A 16391-nucleotide genomic window follows, 5' to 3' on the forward strand; every position below is an offset into this window, starting at 1 on the left:
GGAGTGACACGACATCTGACGTACAGATGACACTGGCACATGCCACTGAGTGTAGTGACACTTCCGGTGGCACGTCCGGTTTTCCACTGTCATGTGTCACTCGCTAGTAGCATGTGTAGTGACCTGTGTCACTCGGAGTGTCGCGCTGCATGTCACTGCAGTGACATCGACACCCGGCGAAGCATATGACATTAATTAACACGAGCAAAACCATATTTAATCATTACGCGACTTTTAGCCTAATTTATCGCGTCGCAAGTTAGTTTATATGCTGAGCTACTCCACGATGTTTTACTTTAAACGCATTTATTTTATGTATTCGTAGTCATACTTCCGTACGTAATATAGTCATTTGACAGTACATGTCAGTCAAATTTATTGTGGCATGCCTATGTATGGGAGGGGTTACACTTATCTGTTGTACTGTATATTATTGCATCCTGGGAGTTCCTTTGTTCCCTACAATATGGACTTCTCTATGTTTTTAATTCATTCATTTATTTTATTATTTAACTTATTTTCATTTTAAGGTATTTTAAATAATATCCTTTATAAAGTTATAATAAAATGCATGTTGAAAACTCATAACATATATGCATGTAAGATAACAGGTGTCATTTGCCTAATGATTTTTAAATATTAAAGCAAAGAGACTTATAAGATTAATGTGCTTATAACGTGCTTATACTGACACCTACTGGCACATGTCACAAGATCACTGACACTGGCATGTGTCACTGACATTACTGGCATGTGTCTAAAAAGAACCACTTGACAATAATGATGATCAGGGTTACACATAGGCTGTTAATATATTTGGGCCCAGGGGCCCACAAGTTATGTGTTAAAAGTGCGTTGCATACATAGTACCCCCACCCCTACTCACCTCAGGGGCAAGGAAAAAAAGTTCAGGCTCAGGAATTTTTTCCACTATCAGCCCTGTTGACGGTTTTATTTCAAAATATATGGGAAACGTTTACTAAAATCTGTCAAAGTTTAATACAATTCAAAAGAATTTTTTTAAAAATACGTTTTCCCCCCTAATAATCAAAGAAACCTGAAAAATGTTTTGCGGGTTTCACCTAAATTTAAAAAGGAGCTGTTTGTTAATTGATGATTAATAATAACAATGATGACAGTAATAATAATACTTTTAATAATAATAATAAGTGTTTAAGCAACAAATTAGCATAGGAGACTTGTTTCTAAAAGAACATTGTCATGTTAATAACTTAAGTAATGATTCTGAACCATCATTGAATTAAAATGAATTTTAAATGGCAGTAAAATAAATAATAAATGCAAAATGATTTCTATTGAAATAAAAAAAAAATCTCCCATTGTGAAAGAAACCTGAAATATGTTTTGTGGGTTTCACCTAAATTTAAACAGGAGCTGTTAGTTAATTGATAATTAACAATAACTATGATAATGATGATGATAATAATAATAATAATAATAATAATAATAATGCCAATAATAAAATAATAATAATGCCAATAATAATAATAATGCCATTAATAATAATAATAATAATAATTATTATTATAATTATAATAAATGTTTAAGCAGCAAATCAGCCTGGAGAATTGTTTCTAAAGTAACATTGTCATGTTAACAACTTAAGTAATGATTCTGAACCATCATTGAATTAAAATGAATTTTAAATGGCAGTAAAATAAATAATAAATGCAAAATGATTTCTATTGAAATAAAAAAAAAATCTCCCATTGTGAAAGAAACCTGAAATATGTTTTGTGGGTTTCACCTAAATTTAAACAGGAGCTGTTAGTTAATTGATAATTAACAATAACTATGATAATGATGATGATAATAATAATAATAATAATAATAATAATAATGCCAATAATAAAAATAATAATAATGCCAATAATAATAATAATGCCATTAATAATAATAATAATTATTATTATTATAATTATAATAAATGTTTAAGCAGCAAATCAGCCTGGAGAATTGTTTCTAAAGGAACATTGTCATGTTAACAACTTAAGTAATGAATCTGAACCATCATTGAATAAAAAGAGTTTTAAATTGCAGTAAAATAAATAATAAAAATGTAAAACCGTAATATTACACAATATTTTAAAGTGTAGTGTCATAATAAAACTGCTTTTCAGTATTTTGGATTTTAGAGAGCATAAGAGTCCACATTAACATTTTAGAAATACACTGACCAAACATTTTGAACAGTACATTATATAAACAAATGTGTGTATATAAAATTATGTTTAATGTGATTTCCCAGGATTCCTAAAACACTGGAGAAGCTGGAAGGAGATGTTTTGTTCCAGCAAGCCAAGATCACTGAAGTTCTTGGAGGAAGCGGCTACAACACTGAACGACTCGCTACACCTTATGTCCCACAATTCACAGGTGCATTGATCAGCAATTTGTTAGACATCATATAACATAACAGTTAACTCTGTTATTTAGAAATGCCTATGGTGGTAATGTTCACATAGTATAGTCCAATCAAACTAGCTCTTCATTGTTTTCATGTTTAAAGGTTCTGTATGTAAGCTTTTTACTCTTCTTAGGCATACAAATAGCATGATATGTTTACAGATATTTGAGAAACATGCTAAGTGTGCATTCTTGTTTTTCTGAAAAACAGTGCTGAAGTCAGATATTCTGCATTGAAAATGTGCTTTCCGTGCCAGAACGTCTGTCTTTGTTTTGATCTCTTTAACTTGCTCAATGCCAGCCTCTGAAATGAGACATGAGGTGGTTATTAATTAGAAAATAATATAAGTATTAGAAATGTAAACATTAGGTGAGCAAGTTACATTGTAACCCTGTGTCCTGACATCACACTTGTGTGACAAGATTTGCAGTGATAAGCAATTTGGCTGTTTGCAATAGACGTAAAACGACAGAAATTTAAATAGTTATTCAGAAGCACAGAATAGTGCACTCACTGCACTCCCACAAAATGGTAAGGTTTATAATGTAATTAATACATATTAAACCTCTTTTAACACTATTAAATGTACATGTTGAATGACTGATGTGAGACAAAAATAAAACCGGTTTCTAAAATGTAAATGTCAGGTGTTGGTTAGGATAAAAACTCCTTTTGATATGAAAATATTCCTTCTATCGCATGCCGTTGCTTTTAGTTAGAACACGATTTAACCCAGCCTTAAATAAGCCTTTAGTCTCGATAGTCAGGCTCGCTTCTGTTGGTGTCGTCAATCTGGCAACCTGTGCTTGTGTTTTGAACCAGGAGTGTAATACCTAGTTCAACCACTGGGTGTCAAACTTACATACTGCACCTTGTCACGCAGTACTCTCTCAATGTGTCTTTTTTTTGTGTTTGCATGAAAACAATGTAATTGTAGATTAACAGCTACCAAAGCCAATACAATCAAGACATTTGCATAGCAGATGAACGGCAGCTTCAGTCTGGAGTGGTTTCTTCTTACTAGTTGACTGACAGATAAATCCAGTAAACGATAGATTAATCCTACTCTCTTCCATACTCAGATGAAGACCGGCTGTCAAAGAGAAAGAGTATTGGAGAAACAATCTCTCTTCAGGTGGAGGTGGATTCCAGAAACAGTCCAGAGAAAGAGGAGGTAAACCAAAAACATGTTACAGCCACAGTTCTTTGTATTGGTGAGGAATAAGTTTTTACTAAAGGACTTTTAAAGAGCACCTATGATGAAAATCAACTTTTGTAAGATGGTTAGACAGAACTTTGTGTAGGTATAATGTGTCCACAGTCATATAGGAGTCATATTGGAGTGATAGAAACCCAATAAGTTTCTTTTTTTAATTTTTTTATTTTTTATTTTCCTGATGTTAAAATAGGATCCATAACCCTTCAATTCTGAGGCTCACCGCAACGTGATGTAGTTGTGCAGTTTCCCCATTCACTGAATTGATTGACAGACACGTATTACCCATATTTGCATTAATCGTATTGCCGTTTGCATTAAGGCACAGACAACAAAAATAGCTACATTGTGCTCAGAGTTGAAAATCCTCATGTTCAGAAAGGTATAATAAATAGTATGATGGAAAGTTTGAGCTGAAACTTTACAGACACATTCTGGAGACTTGAAAAAAAAAGGGCTGTCTTTAAAACTTTGGTAAATTTGGCAATTGTAGGTGGAGCAAAACAATTTTAGTGAGTTTTTATATTCATGCACTGATTATTAAAATTGACTAATGATAACCTAATAAATATTTGTAAAATGTTACATATTCAAGAGAAAACAACAGTTTATACATGTACAATGTTTATATTTATAGTATTTATTGTATTAGTAAGGGAATAACATTTTACTAAAGGACTTTTAAAGTATTTTTGAGGAAGCTTTGGCAAATTTGGCATTTATGGGTAGAGCAAAACAATAGCAGCTACTGTATTTTTTAATTAATTCATGCAATAGTAATTTAAATGGACTAATGCTCACCTGCTAATGTTAATAATGCTAATGCTCAGAAATATTTTTTAAATATTACGTTCATGAAAGAAGAAATAATTTGTAGCTATATTCATTTTAATATTATTTGGTTACATTAGTCTGTTTTAAATACAGAATAAATTAGACATAATGATAATGTAATGCATTTTAACTATGCTCAAAAAGTTGTCTTAATAATTGTTTAATTTATATATTTGTTTTTTCTTCCAAAATTTGATAACATTTATGATTATGACTATATCAGGGAAAGCATTTTTCTAATACATGTTTTTAGTCACACTTTATTTAAAGGTATAATTCCTGCTATTAATGAACGATTAAATATGCTTTTTTGCCTCAATAAACTCCTACTTTTCTTGAAAACTATAGTGTTACTATGTTTTCTCTTCTTACAGAGAACACCTGCTGAAGAAATCACATTTGAAACACTTAAAAATGCCATTGGTGGGTTGAATGACCAATATTTCTTCAGATATTTACTTCTTCATCGGGGGAACAATACTAATGTCTGTGTGTTTGTGGATTCACTAGTGGACAGTGTAGGAGTGGAGGAGCAGGAGAAGGAACGCAGGAGACAAGTGGTGGAGAAGTTCCAAAAGGCCCCGTTTGAGGAAATAGCTGCCCACTGTGGTGCCAGAGTGAGTCGACTTAAAGCACTTTTTCTTTTATCTGTGTTTCTTTTCATGGGTTGCACTTCCAGAGTGAGAAACTTTCTTTAAAGAGAACTGAAACAAATCATTAAAAAAAAAAGATTTTCAGATGCGGAAGAAAAGTTCTGTGACTAAAAACAACTCCCTCAATCAACTTTTACATATGTTTTATTGAAAATCTACTTCCTACTTTTATTCACATTGACTCGCTGGGTCTCTAACCAGGGATATGCTTCTTAACGTTAGTTATTGGGTAGTTTAATTGATTGGTTGGGTAGTTATTTAGCTAGTTAGTTAATTAGTTAGTTGGTTGTTTGGTTGATTATTTGTTGTAGTGGGCAAAGCAAGGGTTCATGAAATACTGAAACAGTTGAAGCAAATGTGTCGATGCTTTGAACCGTTTCGAAACCTGTCTCTACAGTGACGCCTAATAGTCATTTTTATGTATTGCTCTGAATCAGCTTCAGCACAGAAAAGGTTAAGCCTAGTTCACACTACAGGATTTTAAACATCAGCAGATCGCTGTGCTGTTCACACTACATGACTTGACTTTGTGTCTTTTAATCTCTGTGGTGTTCACACTACGCAACACTCCGTGAACGATCCACAAGAGGCGGGTCACACACTACATGATCTGACAACAACTCATTCCCCATCAGCTCATTCAAGCTACCAAACCACAGCCAATGAAATGTTGAGGGAGGAGTCGTCAGAAAAAGCTGAACACTATTGGCTGCTTGTGTGCAGATTACATCACTGACAGCGTTTCAAGCTTTGGAGAAAGCATTTAAAAACATCGTCAAATCAGCTGATTTATCAGCGCATTAATCACTCATCTGCAGGTTCCAGTGGATAGATACACAGAGAGTTTTTAATTTTTGTAATTTTATAACTCTTTGAAATAAAACTAACATATTTATAACACCCTGCCGTTTTCTAACTATTAGTGTATTTCTTTCTGACATTGTTATTTTTTTTATTACAAAACAGTAAAGAACTGAGCATTTCTGCCTTAAATTACCATATTGATCAAACTGACTGCATGCATGTCTAATACTTTTCACTGTGACTTTAAATATGTGTGCATTTTCTTGCCTAGCAACTTCCTGCTAACATAAACAAAACTTTCTGATGGCAAAAACATCAATTTACTTTAGATATCTTTAAAAAAAACAGCATATTATGTGCTGTGAAATAGCTCCTGTTTGAAAGTGAAAATGAAAGCCAAGACCTTTAAGTGTTTTAGTATCTTAACTACATATTTATAGGCTGTATTACAAAAAAAAGATTATATTTTTAGGGTAATGGTGTCATTAAATATGATGCCAGACATTCAAAGCTTAATTTTAATATCTCAATAATAGCTTTGAATGTAAATATGTTGTGACAATATGGCGTTTTATATGAGAACGATCAGAATGAGAAGTATGGTAATTCTAATAGTTACAGAATTCTAGTTCCACTGTTAATATAGCCTACTCTCATGTCTGTACTAACGCAGAATGAAGCCAGTGCACCGATGCCCATTCTGACCAATCACAGATGTTTCTGCTGAGCTCCTGAACACACAGGCACGCGGCTCATGCTGATATGCTCTCTCATTGGCTGCAGCTCGTCACTACATCTGACCACACGTGGGGTTGAGTCGGCCGACTGCTCTGGAATATTTAGCATGCTGAATGTTGGATTTCCGTCTGCGAGGTGTCGGCGACGCGTCAGCGAGCCTCGTTGATGTGTTGTTCAGTAGTTCACACATAAAGAGCGGCGAGCCCCGAGCACCCGCAGATTTCTTCCCGATCACAGCCCGATCTGTTGGCGAGCTCGTTAACTTCCAAATCGGGCTCAAATCAGGCTTAAAATCCTTTAGTGTGAACTAGGCATTAAGCAAACCGAGGTATTAAACCCCATATTGTAGAGTTGAAGAGTTACAAGTGGTTTAGTGGAGCGGTGAGAGTTCCAGACTAGCATGCTTACATAAAGGGTTCAAATCTAGGGTGATACAGCTATAGATGTTCGTTTTTAAATGCTCTGTCCTTGTAATGTGTTTTAATATTGTTCTGACATCCAAATAAACACTTTGTGAATAAATTTGTCTTAATTTGGTCATAAAAAAGTAACATTATTAAAATACATCAATTCGTAATTTCAGAGTCAAAGTCAGGACATTTACAGCACAGTTACTCTGTGCACACGCACTAGGCCACCGGTTCCCAACAGGGGGGTGCCGGCCTACAAGGGGGCCTCAGCATGTACTGTGTGGGGTCGCCTCATATTTTTACAATTTTTTTAGCAGTTCATTTTATCCCCTGGCTGACCAAAAAATAGACAAATTTGTAATTCGTCCTCCACAAAAACAAGTCTCACTGATTCACCTTCATCAGCTAATAGTAATGACCCAAGCATACTAGACCCAGGTGAGGAAGCTCCAAACATTTCAGGTCGCAGCGCTAGCAATACTAGAAACACAAAATACAGGAAATACCAAGATAGCAACCTGAAGTGTGATTTTATTTCTTTTTCTCAAAGTAAAGTGTCCCTGAACCACCCACATGCATGTTTTTGGTTATCCTTACTGCAAACTTGTATGTGGAGTGGGGTCTTACAATATTTTACGGGGAAAAGGGGGGTCTCAGGCAAAAAAAGATTGGGAACCACTGCACTAAGCTACATGAGATAGAGATTTATTTCCGACCCTGTCAGTCAAACGCAGATTTGTCAGGTCTTGAAATGCTTCTGAAATGACAGATGCTTTGAATAGCTTAAGTCATGTTAACTGGGTGTGTTAAAACACTTTAGTCAAGTGACCTGGGTGTTTCCAATCACCTTAGTCACACGACATGGGTGTTTAAGATCATACTTTGGTGCATTGTTTAGAAACACTTGAGCTTGGGGATCATTGTGTAGAAATGTTCCCTAGTTATTTGAGCCATGCCTCAGTAACTATCAACTATTCCTGGTTGGTTATTTTGTTGGTTGGTTAGTTAGCTATTTAACTTGTTAGTTGGTTCATTGATTATTTGGTTGGTTAGTTAGTTAGTTAGTTAGTTAGTTAGTTAGTTAGTTAGTTAGTTAGTTAGTTAGTTAGTTATTAGTTAGCTAGTTAACTAGTTTATAGGTTTATTTATTATTTGGTTGGTTAGTTAGCTAGTTATTTAGTTGGTTGGTTATTTGGTTAGTTAGTTAATTAGTTGGTTGGTTTGGTTAGTTATCTAGTTAATTTCTTGGTTGGTTGGTTATTTGGTTAGTTAGCTAGTTAATTAGTTGGTTGGTTGATTAGTTAGCTGGTTATTTAGTTGGTTGGTTAGTTAATGAAAATACCGTTTTTTTATTGTTAGTCCATTAAGTTAATATATGAAAGTAGATTAAGATAATAAAGTAAGTACATTAACTTTGGATTGTATCATTGCATTAGTAAATGTTGAACTATGATTAATAAATGCTGTACTATTATTGGTCATTATTAGTTCATGTTAGTAAATACATTAACTAATAAAACCTTGTTGTGAAGTGTGATTTCCATAATTCACCTGATAGTAAATGCCACTGTTGTCTTCTCTCACACTGATTAGCTCAATATTATTATAACTTCATATAAGTAATTTGTTCCTAATACTTATTCTCTTCTTGTTGTTTCCTTTCAGGCTACAATGCTGCAGAGCAAACTTAATCAAATCTTTGAAATCACCATCAGGTGGGTTGCAGCACTTGTTTCGGCTCTCATAAAGATGCTTGTTTGATAAATCTTCTTATCTTCTTCTTTTTTTTTTTCTTGTTCTCGCTCGCAGGCCTCCTCCCAGTCCATCTGGAACCATCACATCAAGTTACGGCCAAACCCAGAGTCGCTCTGTCCCCGTTTATGAGATGAAGTTTCCGGATTTGTGTGTTTACTAGCGCAGCTCATCTCAGGATTCAGGAACCTTCAGTAGCAGCCAGAGGTGCAGAGAGCTGGAGACTGTCACATGTTAAATGATATTTTAATGTTTTTAATACAGGGAAACTAAGAGGTCACCCCTTCTCCATCCTATGAACCTCATTGCTGTATGTGTTTCTCGCTGTGACCGTAGACAAAAAAACATTTGAACTTAATTCCTGATACTCCTCTATACTTGTAAATATTTTAGCTTTTTTGATATTCTTCTCATCCACTATGAAGTCAGGGTGTATATTACAGCAAAATCTCGACAGGGAATTATTTTAGGACATGTTTGGGTCCCCAAAAGGTATAAGAAATAATTGATAGTATTTTGTGTAAACTTAATTAAATTTTTTTTTTTTTTTTTTTTTGCTTAGTGACATTTTGACTGCAATTAAGCACATTTATCTGCTGAACTTAATTCAAATTAAAAATTCATTATGCTTGCCTTTTAATTTTGTAGATTGCAATTTGAATTTCATTACTGTCATTCTTTAAAGTATTATAATATAAAATTGCCTTTGACAAAATAATAATAATAAGATCAGTAAATACTGAGACTGCAGCATTGAGAAGTATGGCGGTAAATAGTGCTTAATTGTCAAAATACTGTCATGATGCAAATTAAAAGGTCAGCAAGTAGGCTTTATTTTCATTAGAATCAAAATATATTTATATATAGATAGACATCTGCCACAGGGTTTTATATATATACACCTGCACACACAAACACATACATTTATATGCATATATAAATATACATATATAAAAAGATAGAATTATAAGATAAAAGTCAGAAATATCACAATTGTGTGTTTTTATAACAATTCTATGGGGGGAAATCATTATTTGTGAGATCTAAACTTGGAATTTTTAGAAAATAAAGCGTTTTAAAACACTTTTCCTTTTTATATACAGTGCTCAGCATAATTTAGTACAGCCCATTTTGAAAATTAATATTTTTATCCATTTCTCAGTGAATATGGGTAATATATATTGGTGCATTTAAACAAAACAGATTTCCCAAACAGATGCTTATAAAATAATATTTTAGTCACCAAATATATTTACAATATAATACAATTAAATTCAAGCAAAATATTGCTAAAAGAAATTACAAACTACAAAATTTTGATTGAATTTTTCCATTTTTTTACCTCTCTTGATTTTTCCTCTTGTTTAAATTTGTTTTTAATATTTTTCTATAATATAAATTTGGGTGTACTAGTTTCTGGACCGTTATTGTAAGTTATTTTGTTAGATAAGCTCCAGATTTGGCTTCAGTACTGACTAATCTAATGTATACTTTATGCACAAATATAATATTGTGTAGCTTCCTGTTAAAAATATTAATTTAAAAGATAGTTTTGTGAGGGGAGTACTTATATATGCTGAGCACTGTGTACTTATTTTAAATTAAGTATATATAAATACTTTACATTAACTTCTATAAGAACTCAAAAGGACAAAATATTTATAATCAATTGTGTGAAAGCCTATACTTTAACTAAATTAATTATTACTGTTTTGCCATTTTGAGTTGACTTTTCTCACTGTTTGTAACTCAAAGTTGCAGTTCTTTAAAAATCAGTCTGATTAAAAAGTCGCCATTACCTTTTAAACATTTGACTAGTTACCATGTTAGACTCATCCTAGTTTTTTATTATTATTAGTTTCATTTTTATATGGTTCGAGGTTTTTTTTCTCCCAAGAGTTTGAATGCAACCAGTCAGTATCAGTGAGTGTTTACATGGACACCAACATTCAAATCCAAAAATTTCAATATGATTAAGACAGGACTCTGACCAAGAGTCTACCATGTAAACAGCAATTTTTTTATTACCATTATCCGACTAAAGTCGTAATCAAACTAATCAGAAATCGAATTGGGAAATGTGGAGTATTCCTATTTTAGTGGCATTATTGAAGTGCAGTACAGACATGTAAACACCTTGTGAATTTCACAAACTAATTTCGAGAGGAGCATGTGATAGGATCGACTACAGTTGATCCCTATTACTTAATCGCTAACTAGCCAATCGAATCATTCCAAATTTAATATAAATATCCAGCATAAACTTCGTTTTGGAACCCCCCATCCATGCTTTCTCTCTCCTCCTCAATTCTAAGTTCAGGCGACATGGTGGCTCAGTGGATAGCACTGTAGCCCCACAGCAAGGGGGTCGTTGGTTGAAATGCTAGCTGAGCCAGTCAATACTCTTTGTGCAGAGTTTGCATGTTCACGTGGGTTTTCCAGGGCAATCCGCTTTCCTCTCGCAGTCAAAAAACATGCAACAAAAGTTAAAGTCACAAGCACATACTACGTACAAACTGCCGCAGTTAACAGTCTATTCTTGGGAAGTTATCGAGAGCCACCTGATCTCGTATCCCTCCTAATGCTTATTGACCAGGCGTGAGCCTTGGGCCCAAATATCTCCGAGCTCCGTATTTTCTCCCGGGACAGCATCCTAAACTTGCTAAAATACTCAAACATTATCTAAGTGTGAACTCTTGAAAAACTATTACCCTTGTGTAGGACTTTTCGCCACAACAGGATATTCGGTACACACATGGCTGTTTGACACTATTCTCTGCACCTACCGAGTCAATGAACGACCACAGACACCTCCATCATGAAATGCGGAAGTATTTTTGTTCACCGTACGGCATGCGGTATCAAATCCCATGAAAACAAGACTCTTCCATCAGTTCATACTCTCATCCAATATCTTGTTTGTCACGCGGGGGCATGCATGAAATGTTCCTGAATGAAAGTGAAAGTGGTGGAACATGGTGGAGCAGTGTGTCCCACAATCGCCTCACAGCAAGAAGGCCGCTGGTTCGAGCCCCGGCTGGTTCAGTTAGAATTTCTATGTGGAGTTTGCATCTTCTCCCTGTGTTCACGTGGGATTTCTCCGGGTGCTCCGGTTTTCCCCACAAGTCCAAAAACATGTGGTATAGGTGAACTGGGTAAGGTAAATCCTCTTTAGTGTATGAGTGTGAATGAGTGTGTATGGATGTTTCCCAGTGATGGGTTGCAGCTGTAAGAGCATCCGCTGTGTAAAACATTCTGGATAAGTTGGCGGTTCATTCGGCTATGGCGATCCCAGATTAATAAAGGACTAAGCCAATAAGAAAATGAATAAAAGTGGAAGTGCCAAACAGCAGTTAAAGTCAACAAATTAAGAATGAAACACCTAAAATTACATGAAACTCCAGAGGAAACTTGAATAGCCTGGTGACGCAATGACGTTAATCGAATTATGCGCTATAACATGTGAAACACGATCATGAAAGGAACAACTCATGTAAAGACCTTAATTATATTAATGCCTTATTCAGATTAAGATTCCTGATGTCCATGTAAACGTAGTCACTGAGGCATGTTTGTTGCACAAAACATTTCTCAAATGATGTTACTTGTTGGTGCTATCTTTCTGTTTCGGTTAAATGAGTAAAATGAACGTCTTCGTTGTTTTCATGAAACACTGGTATCTTTACCACACAATAGTGATCTGCGGTCTGTGTAGATGGAGGTGATGTCTGTCCTCTGCTTGTTTTTACATGTTAAACACAGTTGTTACTACAGTAAGTGGCGTTAAAGTCCTCCGGTGCTGAAGGAATTATTTAATTCGCACTTTTTTTATTTCTATTTATCGAACCGTTTGCTCAGCCTTTAACTTGCTTTGTTGTGCTGATTTTTGAGTCATCAGATATTTATTTTTTAGCATTGTTTTTACAGTGTATATAAGATCAACGAGTATATGTATATACAGTAGCTGTTTATTGGAAATCAGTTTTATTCCTGGTCAGGTTTCATTGTCTGAATGAGAGTGTGGGTTTGTGTTTTGCCAAGCGGTCTGACGTCTTTCTTTTAAAAGAGTCCGCAGATTTATTTTTCGTGATTGACTGCTAGCTCCAGGGCTCAAAAGCGAATGAAGGAATGATAGCATTGCCATTCATCAAACATTTGCTCATGCTTATTTATTCTTGTTTTGTAGCCCCAGCTATAAATCACATAAAGAACGGAACAAGTGAGATTATTTCAGTTCTGAGCTGTATCTCTATGTTAAAAATTAATTTATTAGGGTTTATTTTGCAATTAAGACCACCTGACTATACATCATGCAGCTTATTTTACAGCTACTTATTAAATAAGTGTAAATGGCAACTAAATGATTGAATTTTAGCTGATATTATTTGATTATTTCAGTTTTAGATTAGCTTAAAGCAACAAAACAAGCCAATGCAACACTTTTATTAATTCATTAATGTATTTCATATGATACGCGATGCAGTTTTTTTTTATGGAGTGGTTAGCTAATATATTTGTCTGTCATACGTCTTCCACTATTTTAAGTTCTTCCTCATCCATCTTTAACAAGTTTTATGCCAACCATGCAGTTCAAAGAGAGTCAGATTTATGCAGTTAAGCTTTTTTAGAGATTTTTATACATCAAAAAATAAAAGTGTATTATAGCTTTTAGATTTAGTTTGTTTTTGATTCGTTTTTTTTTTATTTGTTTTAGTTGTTAGTTGTTTATTTACATATTTATTTATTTTCTGGGTAAAATGCTGAACATACATTTGACCGAAGCTTTTAAATTTGTTTGTTTTAGTTTTTTTTTTCCTAAGCAAAATGCTGATCATGCATTTTACAGAAGCATTTAAATTAGTTTTTTTGTTTGTTTGTTTGTTTATTTGTTTGGGGTTTTCTTAGTGGCTTTTTTTATTTACAGATTAATTTATTTTTAGATCATACATTTGACTGAAGCTGTTAAATTTGTTTTATTTTCTAGGCAAAATTCGAAGCTTTTACATTTTTATTTTATTTTTTTTCATATTTAAATGTCTTGTTTATTTACGTATTTATTTATTTTCTTGGCAAAATGTAGATCTTTCATTTGACCCAGGCTATTAAATTAGTTAATTTTTGTTTTGTTGTTCGGGTTTTTGTCATTTCTTAGTGGCGTAATAATTTGCTTTCATGCCAATCTTGCATTTTACAGGGAAAAAAACAGATTGAAGACTCATTCTGTCTAACTTTTACAGCTCAATACAAGAATATTTTGATGTCATATTAAAACACTATTTAAAGATGCCAGTGCAGCCCCAAATGCTCATCAATTGTTCTTTAAAATCTGTATACTTTGCCACTGTATTAAACTATATAGAGTATACAGTTGAAGTCAGAAATATTAGCCCCCCTTTGATTTTTTTTCTTTATTAAATATTTCCCAAATTATGTTTAACAGAGCAATGAAATTTTCACAGTATGTCTGATAATATTTTTTTCTTCTGGAGAAAGTCCTAAAAACCATTTTAAGGTCAAAATTATTAGCCTATTTAAGCTTTATATTTTTCGATACGCTACAGAACAAACCATCATTATACAATGACTTCACTAATTACCCTAACCTGCATAGTTAACCTAGTTAAGCCTTTTAATGTCACTTTAATCTGTATAGAAGTGTCTTAAAAATATATAGTCAAATATTATTTACTGTCACCATGAAAAAGATAAAATAAATCGGGTATAAAAAATTGAGTAATTAAAACTATGATGATTAGAAATGTGTTGAAACAATGTTCTCTCCGTTAAATAGAAATTATGAAAAAAATAAACGGGGGCTAATAATTCACAGGGGCTGATAATTCTGAATTCAACTGTATGTATGTGTGTGTGTGTGTGTGTGTATATATATATATATATATATATATATATATATATATATATATATATATGTATATGTATATATATATATATATATGTATATATATATATATATATTGTATGTATATATATTTTGTATGTATATGTATATTGTATGTATATATATCGTATGTATGTGTGTGTGTGTATTTTTTTTAATTATTTGCATATAGTTAAACTTGCGATTATCACCTATTCCTTAATTTTAATAAGTACAGGTCAGATTTTTGTTTCTTTTTTATATAAATACATCTGTTACTCTAAATGACAACACAACACTATTTTGACATTTCCACAGAAGTTATTTAAATTTAAATTGTCACTTTTTAATTTCATTTCTATGTATATAAAATCACTTTCATAGATATAATTTGATGCAGAAACCAAACTTTTATGTCTCGTCTTTGACCCATATTCACTTTTATTTGAGAATAAATAAGACTATGTTATTATTATTATTTGACATAACGAATTAAACCCTGTAGATTTAAAATTTTCTATTTTGCTCATGTTTTCTTCTAAATATCGAGGTGATGCATTTCATTGATTCATCTTTCAGACATTTAGATGCTGTGCATATAGTCCTGTTGTGTGTGCGCGAACAGTTTTTGTATGTCTGTGTATTTTTACAGTGCCATGAACTGCTGTGCTCTTCTAGAAGATTCTCTCAACATAATATTTATCTCATCCTTAGTTGGCGGCATGAAGTAGGTTTTAGTGTTAAATTTAGCTTTTGATAGCTGATAACGTGAGGCTGTGTTAAAACTGATGACACAAATTCATAAATAACCAAAAATACACACATATGGACAGTCAATAGTCTTTACCCCTGAACACTGCTGTAATCAAAAAGTAGTTCCTTCAAATTAATCAGAGTTTATAGTTCTGTAAATGCATCTTACATTTCTTCAGCGTTGTAGTTTTAGTAATGGATTTCATGGTTGTGAGGATGTTCATTTCTGGTCAGAATTACTGAACGAGTCTTGAAACGCAGTGCTCTGTTACTGTATGTCATGTAGCATTAACAAATTTTTCTACGTATTATGTTTTGTCTGGATAAAAGATTTCCACATGGTTTGTATGTGGTTTAAAATGGCAAAAAGTTGACAATAAATCATTTTTGATACAATTTGTTGTTGGTCATTTGCACAGATGGTTCTCAAAGTCTAACAAACAACATTTATGCCATCCTACACTGATCCTGACATGCCTAAAATACATCAATCCAATCCTATTTTACTAACTAGTGGAAATATTAACAGAACACCGCCAAAAAGCATTTGTAAAGAAAAAGACAAAGCTTCCATGAGCTATGTTATTGTTGCCATGTTGCAGAGACACTAATAATAATAATAATTCCTTTAATCTGAGCAGTTTTTCTAAACACTCAGAGTGCTTCACACATTTTTTTGGGGGGAATCTTCTCATCCATCACCAGTGTGCAGCATCCACCTGGATGATGCGACAGCAGCTATTGCACCAGACCACACACCAGCTGATTGGTGGAGAGGAGAAAGAGTGATGAAGCCAATTATGATATGGGGTTGTTAGGAGGCCATGATGGACAGAGGCCAGTGGGCAAATTTGTTTTAAACCTACTATTTTATATGTTTATAAGGACATCCTGGGACTTTTCACGACCACAGAGAGTCTCATCT

At 33.5% G+C, this 16391-nt stretch overlaps 1 protein-coding gene across 3 annotated transcripts in view; it reads left to right on the forward strand.

Moving 5' to 3' along the window:
* efr3bb (EFR3 homolog Bb (S. cerevisiae)) overlaps positions 1 to 10992 on the forward strand; it is a 71156-nt gene extending 60164 nt beyond the window's left edge. For 2 of the 3 annotated variants that reach the window (XM_068215484.2, XM_005170202.6), the window contains exons 18-23: positions 2270 to 2397; positions 3511 to 3602; positions 4853 to 4901; positions 4989 to 5095; positions 8749 to 8798; positions 8893 to 10992. In XM_068215484.2, coding sequence (XP_068071585.1) covers positions 2270 to 2397; positions 3511 to 3602; positions 4853 to 4901; positions 4989 to 5095; positions 8749 to 8798; positions 8893 to 8998 — 532 coding nt within the window. In that variant the 3' untranslated portion in view covers positions 8999 to 10992. The remainder of the gene's footprint in view (positions 1 to 2269; positions 2398 to 3510; positions 3603 to 4852; positions 4902 to 4988; positions 5096 to 8748; positions 8799 to 8892) is intronic. The other variant, NM_001423782.1, reaches the window with a different exon arrangement.
* Positions 10993 to 16391: the final 5399 nt, after the last annotated feature.

The sequence above is a fragment of the Danio rerio genome, chromosome 20, assembly GCF_049306965.1.
Source record: "Danio rerio strain Tuebingen ecotype United States chromosome 20, GRCz12tu, whole genome shotgun sequence".
Classification (NCBI taxonomy): domain Eukaryota; kingdom Metazoa; phylum Chordata; class Actinopteri; order Cypriniformes; family Danionidae; genus Danio; species Danio rerio.